This window comes from Camarhynchus parvulus, chromosome 2 (assembly GCF_901933205.1).
Source record: "Camarhynchus parvulus chromosome 2, STF_HiC, whole genome shotgun sequence".
Classification (NCBI taxonomy): Eukaryota; Metazoa; Chordata; class Aves; order Passeriformes; family Thraupidae; genus Camarhynchus; species Camarhynchus parvulus.
In genome coordinates, this window is record NC_044572.1 from 19,161,181 (window position 1) to 19,178,488 (window position 17,308).

Below are 17,308 nucleotides of genomic sequence, written 5' to 3' on the forward strand. Positions count from 1 at the left end.
TGTGCAGTAAGAGGGAAATTCTATTGTGTAATTTACTGGAGTCCCAAAGGGAGGGTAAATTACACCAATTCTGAATCCATTAGATTTGAATGTTTTACACCTATTTTTGAATTTAGCCAGAAGAACTTGGGACAGCCTTAAAACTATTTTCTGGGCTAAACAAAACTAGTATGTTGAATGTGAAGCAAATTTGCACTGAAAGAAGCACCAGGGCACCAAAATAACACAGTACAACCAACCACACAAAAAAGTCCATTGAATCATGTTCTGAAAGTGATCAGATTCTTCCAGACTACATATATAGGAGGAATACATAAGAATGGTGTTTTCAAAGCCTAAAATACAAGGGGTGGCAGCCAAGGAGGTTGAGGTTACCACACCTGTTGTGATGATTGATTTGGAAGAAGCCAAAATCTCACAGAACTTTCAAAGCAAACCACTGACCCATGGGCTGTAGCTGAATTCAGAGGAGAAGGTACAAATAACTAAGGGCTTTTTAAAAACTTGTTTATATTGTAGAGCAGGCAGGGTTAGACACAGCGCTAGGAAGAAGAAGTGCTTTGGGAGAATCTATTTGTGTTTTTGTTAGTGTGAAATCTGTGAGAAAACCCCTGTGGTATGTCAGTCAATACCACAAAGCTGGGGTCTTATTAAAATTCAAGTAACAGACATTTTGCAGCATTTTAAGGATGAGTAGCACTGCCAATTCTTAAACTTACCTAATAGTCTCTATTAAAAGACCCTTTTTTCTAGTGCTATAGTGTTTTTGCCAGTCCTAAACTGTCTGGACTGTGATTTTCCATTCCTGGTCTGTATTTTGGGCTGGTTTGGTTTTGTTTATTTATAAATTTCAGTCAAAGCAGCTTCCAAGTATGAGCTTAGAGGAAAACAAGTTGTTTTGTCTGTGCTATGAAATTGGGCATTCTCCAGAAGTAACATGTCTCGAGAAGAGAGTTGAAAATTAAATGTTAGGAAAAAACCAGTATATATCTGACAGCACCTGCAAAGGCTTCAACAATCCAGACAACTACATCCTCAACTGCGTGTCCCATGTGTTTTTAAAGAAATTCAATGAGACTTTGAAGCCATCCACCCTTTTAGGAACACCTAAAAGGCTTGGTTTCTGAAATGGATTGGTAGACTTCATAGCAAGTAAATAGTAAGACCAAGTAATTTTCAAAGTGGTGTTGATCTCCAAGTAGTGTATGGAGCACCCCAATTATGGTGCAAATAGCCACAATCCCATGTGATGTATATTCCCACTGTAAGAGTTTTAGTACACTAGAATTGTTTTAAGCACTCTCTGCTGCATTGCATTAAACAAGATGCATCAGAGACCCTAGCAGACTGTTTTATAAATTAAGTACAACTGTTGCTTTTCAGACCAATGGTGTTAGTAGATGTGGTCTAGTAGTGCAGTACGTGTATGTGCAAGAGTATAAAGTGATAGATGTGTTTTAGTGCCTATCTCTCTTTTCTTTAAATTGATAATCCTTTTGTAATATCTATTGTGCAGATTAAATACAAGGAGGAAATTCGGCGTGCAACAACTATTTCTGATCCACCTGAACTAAGGAGAGTTAAGGAAAACCAGAAGAATATCAGTAATGTGTGCCCCATTTTCATTTCTTGCACAATTCTTTCTGCTGTATTAAATGTGCTTGTGTCTTGGTGAATATGTCTGTGGTGTTTGTGCTACGTTCTGTTTGTCCAAAAAGACCGATTTAATCAATTAATGGTAATAATTGATTATCATAATAATGATAATTCCTCAGCTTTGCACTTTGATTCATAAGAATGAGAGTGAAGTATTCCTATTGAAATAACAATTGTCTGTGTTTGAAATAGAAGAACTGCCAGCGGGTGAGTACGAAGTATTGTGTGGGAAGATGGGATTGATTATTAAGGAATGGTACTTTCCATCCAAATGCAATGTACTCTGTAGTGATGTCTAGCACACTTAGGTATTTCTATTACTTGGAAATCTCTGTTGTAATATCTTCTGACATGTTTGCTAGGTTCAGTACAAAGAACAGCTCTGCAAAGCTACGCCCATGAGTGTCACCCCTGAAATGGAAAGGGTCAAGAGGAATCAAGAGAATGTCAGCATGGGAAGTTGCTATCCTTTTTGCTATCCTTTAATACTTTGTGTAATTTTTGGGTATGGAAGATGAATATGAAGTTCTGCATTCTGAAACTATGCCTTTCCTTTAGTCTGGGGGAAACTAATGTATTGTAAGGTGTTCAAATTCAAGGAATGGAATTACTTGAAAATCTCTTAGGAAGCAATTGTGCGAAGGCTTTGCTTGGTTTGGGAAATGGCAGGTGAACCATCACATATTCTATTAAAGAAATGGCTGCAATGCTTTGAGATGTTATTCTCTTCCTTGGATATTTGCAGAAAATTGTGACCCTTCTTTTTTTTTTTTTTTTTTTTACAAAAATATAGGGTTTCCAGTTTTATTTTTCTTTGCTTTGTGAGGAATTAGCTACGGTTGTGCTCGAACTTCTGCCCCCTTACCTGTCTCCTTCTGGTTCCTCAGTGACCTCCCCATCAGAATTTAGTATTTAGTGGCTGAGATAACCATTTGCAGGGGTACAGAGAAGAAGGCAAGGACTGGAGCATGGTACTGCCTTCCGGCACTGATGAAGTTGCACCCTCTTGATGAGTCCATGAGAGACCAGGCACTCTCCTCACTGAGAGCTGCCATCAGCAGCTGTGGGTCATGGGTCCACAAATAGCTACAGTGTTTCCCTGGGTGCTTTCTGCTGCATTCACCAAAATAATTTTGAGTCACAATTTTCAAGAATTCTGTCCCTCTAACTCAACATCTAGATTACGGTTGATATATCTAGCTTTCCTAAAATGTATTCTATTCAAAAATTGCTTTCCCCTTTTTCAAACCAGTCTGTATAGTATTTCTACTCACACTGTTGTTTACTCTTCACCAATTTTTGCATTGTGAAAATTTCACTGGAAAGTTTAAATGCTTTTCAAGTCACTGGAATAGCTTTGAGTGAAGATTCGTTAACTTCAGCCATTTCTAGAAACATTAATTCTTGAATATTCATTTTACCTTTATAATGTTAATTTGCAAGTCTAATCCATTTAAAAGCTTACCATAGTTTTAGTAAGACATTAATTTTCCAATTGGAATACATTGGTGTGGACAGACCAAAATTGTGTTGTGCTGGAAGACAATTGCTTAAGCAATAGCTGCCTTACTGCCACAGTGCACTGCAGAATTATGGAGCATAATGTATCTGCACAGTTAACCTTACCACTTAAACCCAAGAGCTTGCTTTTGTATGGAAGCATTTATTTTGCATAAAAATATATGAATTGGTATGAATTTGTTGCCAGAATCTGTTACTAAATATTTACCGTATCTGACTTCCCAGCATGTGGAGCTAGAGTTAACATCAGATTGCTTGGTCTGTCAATGCCACATCCTGTCCTGATCTGCTTTAGATCCTGATCCAGCCTTGGGTGTGTTTGGTTACAGAGTGATGAAGAGGATATTCCTACAGTACATTTAAATAAATGCATGGTGAAATTAGGCTGGATTCAATTGGCACTTGTCTGATGTACTGCAACCTCTGTGTTTAATCATCTTTGAATAAGTAATATATAGAATTTAGAACATAGATGGAGAACTTATGGAATTTCTGTGTCTTGACAAATATGTATTTACAGTGGACCTTTCTGAAATTCAGTTTTTCATATGCTCTGCTTGCCTTTACTGCATTACATGTGGCTTGACCCCATTCCAAATACGAGTTATTTCTCTGTAGAGCCAAGGACCAGTCTGGTAAATGCCAGATATTGTGTGCATACGTGGGTATATATCCACAGAAATGCAGTAATAAACAGCTTGTACAATAAAAAAAAATTCAAGGTTTTAGCTTTCAAAAGTCAAGTTCTATAAACTGTAATAAACTTCAGATGTATTTTAGCTTTTCTGTTGTCTCCTGGATGACCTTTGAAATCATGCAGTTTTATATAAAACAAGGATATATTGCTATACCTGAAATAGTATGAATATATATTTTATTCTGTTAAATAATAGATTCACTACAGAGAGCAGCCTGGCAAAGCTACTGCTGTGAGTGTCACTCCTGAGATGGAGAGAGTCAGGAAGAATCAAGATAATATCAGCTCGGCAAGTTGTTTGCATCTTTTTGTCATTCAGATTTTTCAGTTGGTGTAGAAATATAAACATGGATATGCTTTTCCTTTTATATTTGCTATGTCAAAGAAAGCCAACTACATCATTCACTGATGAGATATTGGTTTTATTCTTTGAGGACATGGACTGCATATATGTGCAACAAACATATTCAGGGTTGTCTGGTTATTTTTGCTAAAAAAGTAAGTGGTTGTGTTGGTATCAGTATTTTTCAAGGAGAGAGTCACTAGAGGTCAGTCATTCTTTGCAGTAAAGAAAAAAATGAAATGAGAATTTAAGCTCAGTGCAAATTTTTTTTTTTTTTTGTGATTCAAGATGTGGAAGTGTCCACTCCATTCTGTGACATGCCACCTCTGTTAGAGCTGAGTAGTTCTAAATAGGTCCCATTGCTAAATACTAAAGAGTAAGATAATATCTACTTCTTGGCTTTTATGGTGATAAAATGTAATTGCTACTAAAGTAGTGTAAGAAGCAGGAGGCAATTCTATTAAGAAACAAGGAAAAAGTGTGAAAAGCCTGATGGAGTAAAGGATAAGACCAGTTACGTTGCAGTCTGTCCTCAACACTGAAACAAAATCCAATGCAAAGTCACTGCAGATGGTAAGTAGAAGAGGTTTCATGCAGAATCACTGTGGTAGAAGAGAATTACAAGTAATGAACACTTGAGAACTGAGTGTAGGAGTGAAAAGTAGGTTGGATTTATCAGGGAATATGTCTAAGGACAAAGGAATGGAATCTGACATTGTAACTACATGTATTTTAATCATGTTCTTAAAATGCTCATGAATATTTACCAAAGTCAATTATTTTTGAGGCGTGTAGTTGAAAATGAGAGGAAAATCTCACAACAGTTCTAGTCTTTAAATATTTTTTTAATTTGTGAAAATTAAATGTATTTCTCCAAGTGACTCATTCACTTTGTTTCTCAAGACTTACAGGGATAAAAACTCCTCTATGTTAACGAGAAAGATAAAAATCAACCTATGTTGACTATAATTATTCTATCCAGAAAATTCCTTATATTCAAAAGCATATGTAGCTGAATATATTTTCTAAGAGAATTTGCTTTTAATTAAGAAGCCTTTGAAGAATATGCAGTACCATTTATTTTTGTTTCTCACATATTACTTCAAACTTACCTACGAAACACAGATACCAAGATATATATTTTCATGGGTGTGCTTTCTTAGCCAATATATAATCTTAAGGAGGGTTAGACAGTTTCAATACATGGTTTTTCTCATCACAAACACATGTTGAAATAGGTTTGCATGACTCATTTAAGAAGTAATACTTGGAGTGTGAATACATAGGTAAATCTAAAATATTAACTAACACAGTGCACAGGTCACTGTGCGATGTAGAGCTAAGAGAGGCTGTTGGTAGAAGAACTCAACAAGACAGAAAAAACTGTAAGAGTGCTCACTCCCAAACCAATAAGTAGGTTCAGCTACTTTCACTGTTTTAGGATTTGGGTGGTTTTTTTTTGGTTTTTTTTTTTTTTTTTTTTTGGTTTTTTTTTTTTTAAACAGATAATTAACCTTATATCTTTACTAGTCTGTATAATGCCACAAAATAAGCTAATCAGGAGAAATGTGATGTAAGAGATTCAGTACTTACTGATGCACAAAACCCAGAGCTCAAACATTTGTTTAGGAAACAAAATATTCAGATTCTTCCCAGACATGTTGCTTTGTGCTGCTAGTAAAGACTGGCTAGTGAATAGGAGTTATACGTCTTCCAAAGAATTAATCCTCTTGTAAGAATTGAAAATCCCTGGGCTTCTCAGGTAATCCCAATCCCACAGATTCTGTGTCTGTCTCAGTAATAAGGAGGTAGTTTATCATCAGTTTTGAAGGGTGTTCTAAGTCACAGTGGTGTTTTCTTAGTGTTTATCTTATTTTTCAGTTGATAAATGAATTATTTCCCTAATGTCATTCAAACAGTCACAAATTTCAGCTTTTAAATGAATACTTTATTTTGAGTAAATGATTGATGGAATAAGTGTGCCTTTTGGCCTTACCAATATACAAGCTCATCTGTATCCTCATTGTGAAATAATTTACTGGCACATGAGTTAAAGAAAGAACTGTTGGGCATTGTGGTTTGGAAAAGTACTGATGATTCTCACCATCCTTCCTTCTGTAAGCAAAAAAAATTCACCTGTGCTGTTGTTGCTGTTTTTCAGGTCAAGTACAGCAGTGATCAGAGGCAGATGAAAGGTAGACGTAGTGTGCTTCTAGACACACCTGAGCTAAGGCATGTCAAAGAAACACAAAACAACATCTCAATGGTAGGGTACTTTCTTCCTGTGACTAGAGCCTTCTAAGGAATGGCACTTGATTTCCACTGGACTTTGCCTTCCATTAATATAGGTAACTAATGAAAATCTCTCCTCAGGTATGGAAGGAATATTTTCTTCTTACACCTGTAGAGGGAGTGTTGCTAACTGCATAGGAGTGTAATGAACATTTTCAAAATACTAATAAACAGTTTTCTAACAGTTAAATGTCCATTTTTTTTGGTTTTTTTTCCTTTAAAAATGTACACACATCATTTGAGCATCACAATTTCGCTGGATTAGGTGACACACTTCACCTTGTGCCTGTGCATGTTCCTGGTTTCTGCGTGACTTTGGTTCTTGGAATGAGTTGTTTTGTGTGCATCAGCTTGTGTGAGAATGTTTGTCAATTTAATGAATTGATGATTAAGTTATTTATAATGTAAATATACCTAATAAGCAGTACTACCTTTATAACTCTTACTAATACTGAGGTTTTGTTCCAACACTTGGTGCTGTAACACTTTCTATTCTAATGTCCTTTTTTCTAATATTTTCTTTTAAAGCAAGCAGTTTAGAATAACTGTTGTTCTTTCTAAAAACCTATTTTTAAAGCCAGCTGACATATGATAAAACAAAAGGGCAAAATATACATTTTGTGTGATACTGTGCAAGTAGTCAAAATTATCAGTAAATGAAAATGCTTGAGTTCTTTAGAACTACTACTGCTGGAATGTTTTTACTGACTGATGTATTTGTCTGCATCAGTAGACAGCTATCCTGTCTTTGAGAAGAAGGGAATGCACCAGATGACCTCCTGAGGGCAGGGCTGTTTTGTGTCCTGTGTGATAGTAAGACGATGCTTTGCTGCTTAAGCTAGTGCCTAACTCAGTATCAATGGACAAGAAATGCAAATTTGATAATAAAATATCATAAAAACTAGTTAAGGTGATAGAAAATACTTGGCTGGCCTATCTTATGTGTTTAATAATTCTGTTATGGTGCAAAGTCAAAGTATACGAGTGCCTCATAAACCAAACATATATGTATTCTTGCACAGAATAACCATTTGCTGTCAATTGCAACCTGGGGAAAAATGTAATTCTCCTTGTTTTCCTAGGTAAAATATCATGAAGATTTTGAGAAGACAAAGGGAAGAGGCTTCACCCCAGTGGTAGATGATCCTATAACAGAGCGTGTACGAAAAAACACCCAAATTGTGAGTGATGCAGCATACAAAGGTGTGCATCCACATATTGTTGAAATGGACAGAAGACCTGGAATAATTGTTGGTAAGCTGTTAAATACTGTTGTTATTGAAGGCATGGTGGGGAAGATAAAAGCCCCTGTTTGTGCTCTCCAGATTCCATTTTCTCTCTTTTCTCGCCATGAAACTTATGGTTGAACTGCGGGTTCCATGTCAGCTTCTAGAGAAGTCATAATGGGAATGAATGGGAGATATATTGTTTTTTGATCTGTAACATTAAAAAAAAACATGGATAGTTGTTAATATTACTTTAAATTTGAATTTTGACTCTAAAAGGAAGGTCAAAGTTTTACAATTGTACACAAAAAATACTTCAAGCTGTAATTCATCACTAACTCATTAGATCTCTGGTAAGCCAACTACCAGTGTTGAGAAGTGATGTTCTGAAAGATGGCCCAAGATAAAGATGGATGTTCAAGGGGTAGAATACAGATTAGATTCATATGTAAAGACAAGGTATTGCATAACGGTATTATTTGGCATAATCATAATGAGCTCTGTTTAAAAATCAAAGTGGATATTTGAAATTGCTGAAAAGTCAGCAAGTCTGCTATGGCAAAGGAAGCGGTAATATTTTTTTTTCCTTCTCATTTCCTTTCGTTTTTTGTGTCCCCCATTTATGTTTTTTCTGTGCTTTGCAGCCATGATCCCCAGAGGATCTACGTACAAAAAGAGCCATACTGAGATAGCACTCTAAATTATTTCATATATAGTGATAACAGTGAGGCTGACTTTAAGTTTGCATCTCAAAACCCAGAGAAATTGCAGGTGAAATGGACTAACGTTGGTCACACAGGCCGTCCTCCTGCCTACAGCAAGGTTAACTATGTTATTCCTGGCAGATACTTTTTCAGTCTGTTCCTTAAAGTCCTCGAATAAGTCTCCCCCACATAAGGAAGTTTATTTCTTCCCTTTTTTGTTGCCATCCTCTATGTGTCTGTAGCTGCAGTATATGAGAAGGGGTTTCCCAAAAGTGTGTGTTAAGAGAGCTCTTTCTGGGACAGATGCTGATGATCTTCCATCACTGCTCACTTTCATAGTTGTGGTGCAGCCAAAGAGAAAGAAAAGGACTTCTGTGAAATTGCAGTGTAACTTTCAATTTGCAATTTGCTCTTTAGTGTATGCTACAAGCCTCCTGCTCTCTGCTGCATTCCATGTGTGCTCTAGCCCTGTGTAAGAACCATGTGTGCAATCCCATGTTCAGCAGCTGAAGCCTTGCTAGGACAGGCAGATTGGAATGAAGGATTCCTGAGATAGATTCGTGAGCTGTAAGAACTGAAATATATATAATTATTTATCATCTAAAAATACTCCACTATCAAAACACAAAGAAATTCTTAATTTCCCATGCCTGCCAAACAGCAAAAATTGTACAACTATTTAAAGGAAAAAGGCCATGACTATTTCAGCTAGAACTTTTTTTGGAATTAAATTGCAATTATAATATCTACTCATTTAAAAAGAAGCAGTGAGCTCCCTGCTTGTGAAATGTCCTTGGCAGCTCAAAGAAAAATGTGCAAACTGAAAAACGTACTTAGGACTCTCGTGAGTATTTTTTGTAGCTGTAAATTGTTCAGCCAGTTAGGAAAAGTGTGTCAGAATCCCTCTGGTTGATTTTTAATGTATTATTGGTGAAACTAGAGCTACTCTTTCAAATGCCTGGTTGCTAAAATTAATGACACTATTCTGGCAAATAGACACTAGTTTTAACCCTACTAAGCTATTCTAAACCCATCAAGGTAAATTGATGTTGGTGAGCTTTGGATCTGTTACTAAAGAGAAACCACAATTCTCACATGAATATAAGGATATTTTACCTTGGCAAAAGCTACCAGGGAATGAAAACTGTTTTGTCTTATATATTGCCAAGATTCTGATTCTATGTATGTTATTTCAGACTACAGAGATGGATAAAATCAATACAAATCAATGACTCTTGCGCTGGTGCTGCCATGAAGCCATACTTATATTTTCACTTGCTAAGGCATGATCAAACAGGACAGTTGGGCGTTCACCAATTCCCCTACCCCTTCTCATGCCTGTCAGTACTTTATGTAGGTGCTTAATTTGTCTCCATTAGGACTAACATATTGTTTATCAAAAGACTTTGAGTTAGCTTTAGTTTATCTTGCCAGGAAGGAGTTAGCGCTACGCCTCACCTTATGGGAGTTGTGGTAGATAAAGTGTAATGTACATACATTGAATGTATTCTAAAGCCATGGGGTTAATTTTGTTAGCTCTGTCTCTTCTTTCCATTGCATCTAGGCTATTAATCATTTGAAACATGAAATGTTTGGGGTCCTCACAGTCCTACTTTACCTGCAACCCATTACTTAGCTTGGTACCTCTCAAACCAGCAAAAGAACAAAGCTGGGAAGACAGTTTTTTTCCTACTTACAGAATAGGGAGTAAATCTTGCAGCCAGGTCTGCCCAAGAAGAAACTATAGTAAAAATGTGTGATCTCATAGATTTGTGCTTTGACTGGTTATATTTTACATCAAGGTTTTAGTTGAAACTGGTTTGAAGAGATTAAAAGATTTATTAATTTTAGACATATCTAATATCATAAAATCATTTAGATTGGCAGAGACCATTAGGACCATCAAACGCAACCATTAACCCAGGACTGTCAAGCCTACCACAAAACCATGTCCACAAGCATCATGTCAATACATCTTTTAAATATCTCCAGGGATGGTAACTCAGCCACTTCCCTGGGCAGCCTGTTCCAGTGCTTGACAACCCTTTCAGTGAAGAACCTTTTCTTAATGTCCAATATATAAGCCTCCCCTGGCACACTTGGGGCCATTTTCTCACATCCTGTTACATGGGAGAAGGGACCTATTCCCACATCACTCCAGCTTCTTTCAGGTAGTTGTAGAAAATGACAAGGTCACCCGACCCTCCTTTTCTCCAGGCTAAACACTCCCAGCTGCCTCAGCTTCTCCTCATCAGACTTGTGCTCCAGACCCTTCCCCAGCTCCATTGTCCTTCTCTGGACTCTCTCCAGCGCCCCAATGTCCTTCCTGAACTGAGGGGCCCAGAACTGAATGCAGGGTTTGAGGTGTGGCCTCACCAGTGCCAAGTAGAGGGGGATGATCACTGCCCTGGTCCTGCTGGCCACTCCATTGCTGATCCAGGCCAGGATGCCATTGGCTGCCTTGGCCACCTGGGCACACACTGGCACAGGGAATTACTTGTTAAGTTCAAGAGTGGATGTAATTTTATCCTATGGTAGATGTGTACAATGCAGATTTCTACAGCTGAATTTGTCACCTTAGTTCATTTTTTTAATATTAATGAAGAAAGATAGATACTTTTGAGTTTACATGAATTAAGCAACTAGTAGAAATTTATTTTGGGTGAGCTATGGCCCTGATTCTTCTTATGCTGACATGATCTCTGCTGTATGCAGAGGAGAGTCTGTAGTGTCTCTGTCAGCTGTGGAGTTGTATACTGCCAGCTGTCAGCAACAGGGATATACACTGCAGCATGTCCACACATAAGGATGCTGCTGGTGAACTGGGGAAATAAAACAGCTCTGATGATTTTGGTTCTGCTGCTGGAAGAGAGCTCTAATATGTGATAATTAACTGATTTCCATTTATTTAGACTTAAGAACATACTATGGTCATGTTTAGAAAATGCAAAAAATTTGGAGCAAAAGTCTCCCCAAAGTAATGTCAGTGCTTAAAATTAATGCACTAAGTTCTTTTAAGCAGGAAATTAGGCTTTCTGATATCTTCAAGTGAATATCTAGGTAATTTCTAGATGAAGGAGATTGATTATTGATTGTTAAATCTCATTCCTTTCATGCTTTTACTTCCTTTGTTGTTTGTCTGTCTTATACTTTCTGTGCTTTGGAAAAAGATCTTAAAGTTTGGCGCACAGATCCTGGCTCCATCTTCGACATTGATCCTCTGGAGGACAATATTCAGTCTAGGAGTCTGCATATGCTTTCTGGTATTGCTTATATCCTGACTTTTCCCCAGTTCAGCTTTTCATGTTTGTGAAACTAAGTTGATACTGTAAATTTTCAGGTAATATGCCAGCCACATGTTTTATAAGCATACTTGTATATATATTTATAACTGTTACAGTTTAAAAGCAGTATTTTACAGGAACTTCACCTGTAATCACATGTGCAGATAAGAAATAGTGAAATAAATCTTATCTTAACAAGTTATTCATGCCACTTACAAGTAGCCATTTAAAAAGCATTGACCTACTTTGTCCTTGCTGTAAGTAGAATTTTCAAATAGTTGGACCTTATAAAATTTCAGAGTTAGAGAAAGTGACCTATTTACAAAATTGATTTCTTTTCTGTGCACGTTTTGCCTATATGGCACATGACATTATGCTTTGTTCTATTTTTTGAAATCCAAGATGTTAATAATTTTAGGATACATGGAAAAGGAGAGAAAGTAATGTAATAACAGGGAGTGGGTTTTGGCTTTACAAGTTTATTGATTCTTTTCCTGCATAAGAGTGTTTATTTTGAATGTGTAATTTTTCACATGCATTTCCTTTGCTACTTTGGGTCTTTAAATATTCTTTTGATCAACATACAGCTGTATTTCCACATGCACTTGTATGCATGCTGGGATAAAGGAATAATTTGATTTCCCACTGGAAATTTTTGTATTCTTTATCTTTATCCCTTCCATTTCCGGTATCTCAATACCACCTTCCATTTCTGCTATTCTTTTAAAGCAAAGAACAAGCTTAGTTGCATTAGATTTTAAAGCAAGCTTTGGAACTAATGATGCTCAAAATGGAAACAAAATTGCAAAGAATTTACTTTTCTCTAATTTTAATGCCATCAGAGTATGAATAACAATGTTAGCAGTGGTGGGGTTTATGTTGTTGCTTGTCTTTGCACTTCCATCATCTATTTACTGTGATATTCTTTATTTCTTTCTACCTTTGTAGAAAGAGCAAGCCGTTACAGTAAGCAGTATTTACATTCTACCAGTCTGGGAGATTATAAGTCAGATGGCTCTGACACGAACCCTACCTTTTCTTACTGCAGTGAGATAACAAGGCCATCTGATGAAGGAGGTACCCTTTATTCCCACCTTTTTTCACTAACAACACCATTGCAGTGTGTTGAGACTTCACAGGCCTGTATTAACTCCTTATCCTTGTGTAGTCACAAGTAGAAGTTTTGTGAACTATTGACTGATTGACAGAGAAAGCAAAGGAAGACTGCACAGTTTCTGTGTGCCATATCATTCTATTGTGAATTCTCTTTCAGTTTTGGTGATGCTGTTGGCTCCAAAGCCCTGTTAACTCCTATTTACTGTGCTTTAAAGAAAGTGTGTTGTGCTTTGCAAAATGTACATGAATCTGTTTCTATTTTTTCTCTTGAACTACACAATGTAACTGAATGAAATACACCTTTAACCTGAAAAAACCATATTTGCCTTGGGCTTTTCAGTGGGTAAATCAAGTATATCATAGTATTTTAGTGACTAAAGTACTTTTTCCCATATTCAACTATGCAGGTTTCTGTGGCTCTCTGTTTTTATCTTTTAAAAAAAATCCAAGGAATTTTATTGTGTTCTCTCTTTCTCACATAACTAAATTTTCTCATGCTCTCAGTAGCTTGAGAACCAGGGTTAACATTCAGCTGGGAAGTTTATGTAGTCTGTTATGGTTTAACATGGATTAATATTAGGATACTTTGATGACGCTGCATTCTCAGGTACAAACCCACATTGTGTACCTGTTTGATGCTGTTGATTAGAAGAAAATTTAGGAAAATGATAAATAAGGGTCTAGTCATCCTAGTGGTGTTACAGTATGTACTAGACTTGACTAATGAAATGAATTGAAAATATTCTGAATCATTGCATTCTAAATAGATGTTTCTTAAAAGCAGTGATTTCTGCTTCTCAGTTGTGAAAAAATGTTGCATTGGAAAGGTTATTCAAAGGGTTGCTTTCTTTTTTCTTGTAAGAAACCAATTAGTTGCTTACACAACATTAAATTACCCATGCTTTTAAAAGATTTTTAAGGCATCTTAATTGTAGACTGCACTTGTTTATGTTCTCCCATTCACTGGAGTAATATGTTACTGTGGTGGTTGGTGCTTATGGAGTCTACCTTTTTATGGGTGCTGTGTAAATACATACAAGCAGCTCTGATTAAGAATGGGTGAGGGAGAAGGTGTTCAGGCTGCAGTGCTAACTCTGGACAAAGAAATACATATCTGTGACAGGAATGTACTGCCTTTTATCATGTTTGACTATCTTTATTTGGTATTTTAACTATACTCTCAACTCTTTTAATAGATGAGAACAATAATGCACATTTATGTTGTTTTTTCTCTTCCTGTGATGGTGCAAAGTGGGCTTCACAGTCCAGTGCACATTGTTTGTCTGTAGCTGTTCTGATCTTTTCTTTGGAAGTATTCCAAACCATTTCCACATTGCTTTGTCAGCTTGATTTGATTTTCAACAGATATTTTTTACTTCTTGAGAATGGGAAACGGGCTTTATTTTCGTGGTACTTCTGGCACTAGTAAGCTTGCTTTTTGTGGCTCTATTTGAATCTATTGTTGTGGTGATGTCTTGAATAGATCATTCCCAAGATCAACATATTTTAGCAAGAGGTTGTTTTTCCATTTTAACCCAGCTGACCAGCCAGGATTTGAGCACCTGTAGACAGCTCCCATTGCAGGGAAGAAATAAGTGCCACAGCTAAGTAAGTGAACATAATTCTAATGATTTACAAGAAAATGCCATTTCTGTGAACACACTTAGGGAGAACTAGCAGAAGATAGCATCTTTGGCCAAAAATGTGAATCTTTTCATCCCATTCAAAAGGTCATAGCCACAAGACAAGTTTGCCCATGACCTTTATACAATGTTTCTTATACCATAAATGAGAACCAAATCTATTTTGGTGAGATTCCATGGCCGTTTCTGGTGGAGTATGCACTCTTAGATCAGCAGGGTTTCTCATTGGCCATTGTTCTATCTGATGGCATGCCAACGTGAAAGACAGTTGGAGACCTGTAACCAATTTTACAATCTCCAAGTGTCTTTGGCCTTGTCTCATCATATTTTGCATATCCCTACATTGTTCAATTGCTGCTTTAGTTTGGATACCTTTACTGATATTTGACGCATAATTCAAATCTTCACTTGCCACAGCTGATGGAATTGTTCCTTAACTACCTCTTCCAGGCCTTAGCTGGGTCTCTGACTTAATACCAGATATTAAAGGCTTATTCAGATCTAAATAACTCTCTCTTCTCTTGGAGAATTTCAGTAATAACATCACAGGGGAGCTGCTAACATTGTTCATTAGAATTACTTCTTTCTATTTTGTTCCCTGACTGTTATTTTAGATTATGATGTTGAGCTGAACCATGGGTCCTTCTCTACAAAATCAGTAGGTTTTTGCCTGATGTAAGTTCAGAAAATTCCCTGTTAGAGTATTTTAGAGTATTGCAGGTAAAATTGAATGGGAAACAATTATTAACACTTTTCAGTAAGCTGATGCAGTTCATGGGCTTTCATTTTAATAATCTTTTTGAAATTACTTGTCAACTTTGTGTGTCTTTTTTTACAGCTTCTTTCTGTGATTGCTTTTCAGGGTTGACTTTATTACTTTGTGGTACCTTTGAGGATTTTTGCCACACTGAACAGAGGGCATTGCACTAGAGCTTCCCAGTCTGCCTAAATACTTTGTAATTAGTTATTGCCTAACAAAGATTGTCTTTGTACCTGCAAGCCATTCTGTAGGACTTCACTGAAACACTGGGTGCCACATTTTTGCAAAATCTCACCGGCAGTGAGTAATTATTTTCAACTTGGCTAAAAAGGAATAGAAACTAATGATTTCTCTCCTTTAGTTCTGCTTTTAACACTGATGTTGCAACTTCTCAGGCATGGAAACCTTTACTTTTGGAAGGGTTCTTCAGATTTTTTCCTTCAGAAAGAGTGGTTGAGATACATGGATGTCAGATTTATTTTTGCTTATAAAGACAGACCAGGCAGTTTTTTTCTCTACAGAACACTAGGAAAAATCAGCAAAGTTCTGAAGTTTAGGTCTCTTTTGACAGCATTCTGTCTGAAAAATATCTCAACTGTTGTGTTTTGGGTTTTATTTAGATTTTTTATGAAGTCTTTTCTGTCTGCCCTGATTTTCCATGCAGCCTTTTGTAATGGTTTTCTCCCAGTTCTTTCCACACTCACTCTCTTGCTCCCCTTCCTTCACTTCAGGTAAAGTTCTGCCCTGTTAATTTGCATTCAGGCTCCAGGAAAGAATTATTTGGTTCAATAATATGGCTCAACACCTCTGCCAATCTGGCACTCTTTTGGGAAGTTTCTAGTTGAAACCTTCAGGGCTGGTTTCCTCCTCTTTTGCATTTGACCTTTTTTTTTCTCCCCTTTGACTTCCTCTTAACGTCTAGTTTGTGTGTACACCTTTGTCTAGGTGTGTATCAGCATATTGACATGATGCATAAATTTTTTCAGACTGTAGGTTTGGACTTTTTCAGTATAAGTGACTGTTTATTTTTATTTTAAATTGTTTGTTGTCTGTAGATGGAGAAAAATAAAAGATGAGTGCCAGTTCATTTTCAGTTATGGATATATTGTTACTCTGGTGGGGAAGAAAAATGGTTTCTTGGTTATTTTCTACATCATCACCATATTGTCTTAAAAGATACATAGAAATCATTCTGTAGGAAATCAGTTTTGCAGTACTCCCAAAAACACATGTAATGTAGGAAACCTTAGTGGATATTAGAATAGAATTTTCAAGGGCCTTTTTTTGTGATTTTAATAGGATTGCTGAAATTTCAAGTATTTGGCTGGAGCCAGTATGTTACTGGTTGGCTGCATGTGTGCTATTTTCACTCCTTCAGCCCAAGTTCTTCAGACTCAGTTCATCTGCTGCCACCACACAAGTAGTGAGAATTAGCATAAAGGACCCTTGATATGAGTTTAAAGGTCTTCCTGTCTTTATGTTAATGAAAACACAGTCTGCCAGCAACACTCAAATCTCTGTCTTTGCCTGTTTAGTTATCTTCTTTTACTCACACTGACAACCCAAATACACAGATTTCAATGAAATTCCACTTATTTTGTTATCAGCCTTAAAAGTAACCAGTAGACTGCTATGAGAAAACTGAATTTTTTCTTAGATACTTGATTGATATTACATAACAAAAAAACAACACAGAAACAATTGGTGCAATCAACCTCTGAGGAATAAATACAGCAATGGGCATTGCTGTCAATATGATTCCAAAGTCTATGAAGACTGAATAAAACACAATGCTGCAGTCTCTTTCCTAAAGTCTTGAAGTCTTTATCTAGCTTGGAGTGGAGGTTTAATCAATGAGAAACAGTAAGTCCTTTAATCTCTCTCCCCAGTGGCATGTCCTCATTGTGTGATATGAACCTTCTGAAGAGGAAGGCTCCAGAACAGCTGAGTCTGCTCCCCTCCCTTCCTTCAGACTCCAGGGTTATCTTCCTCCTTTCCTCGCTGGGGCAGGAGTTGTTGTAGAAGAGCTGCTGTTTGAGCTGCAGTGGGAGCACAGCCCTGCAAAG

General features: G+C 36.8%; 1 protein-coding gene across 2 annotated transcripts in view; it reads left to right on the forward strand.

Annotated features, from left to right (window-relative positions):
* Window positions 1–17,308, forward strand: part of NEBL (nebulette) — a 245,187-nt gene that overhangs the window by 206,629 nt on the left and 21,250 nt on the right. The window contains exons 6-8 of one of the 2 annotated variants that reach the window (XM_030971605.1): window positions 7,592–7,763; window positions 11,610–11,702; window positions 12,672–12,800. In XM_030971605.1, the coding sequence (XP_030827465.1) occupies window positions 7,592–7,763; window positions 11,610–11,702; window positions 12,672–12,800 (394 nt within the window). The remainder of the gene's footprint in view (window positions 1–7,591; window positions 7,764–11,609; window positions 11,703–12,671; window positions 12,801–17,308) is intronic. The other variant, XM_030971606.1, reaches the window with a different exon arrangement.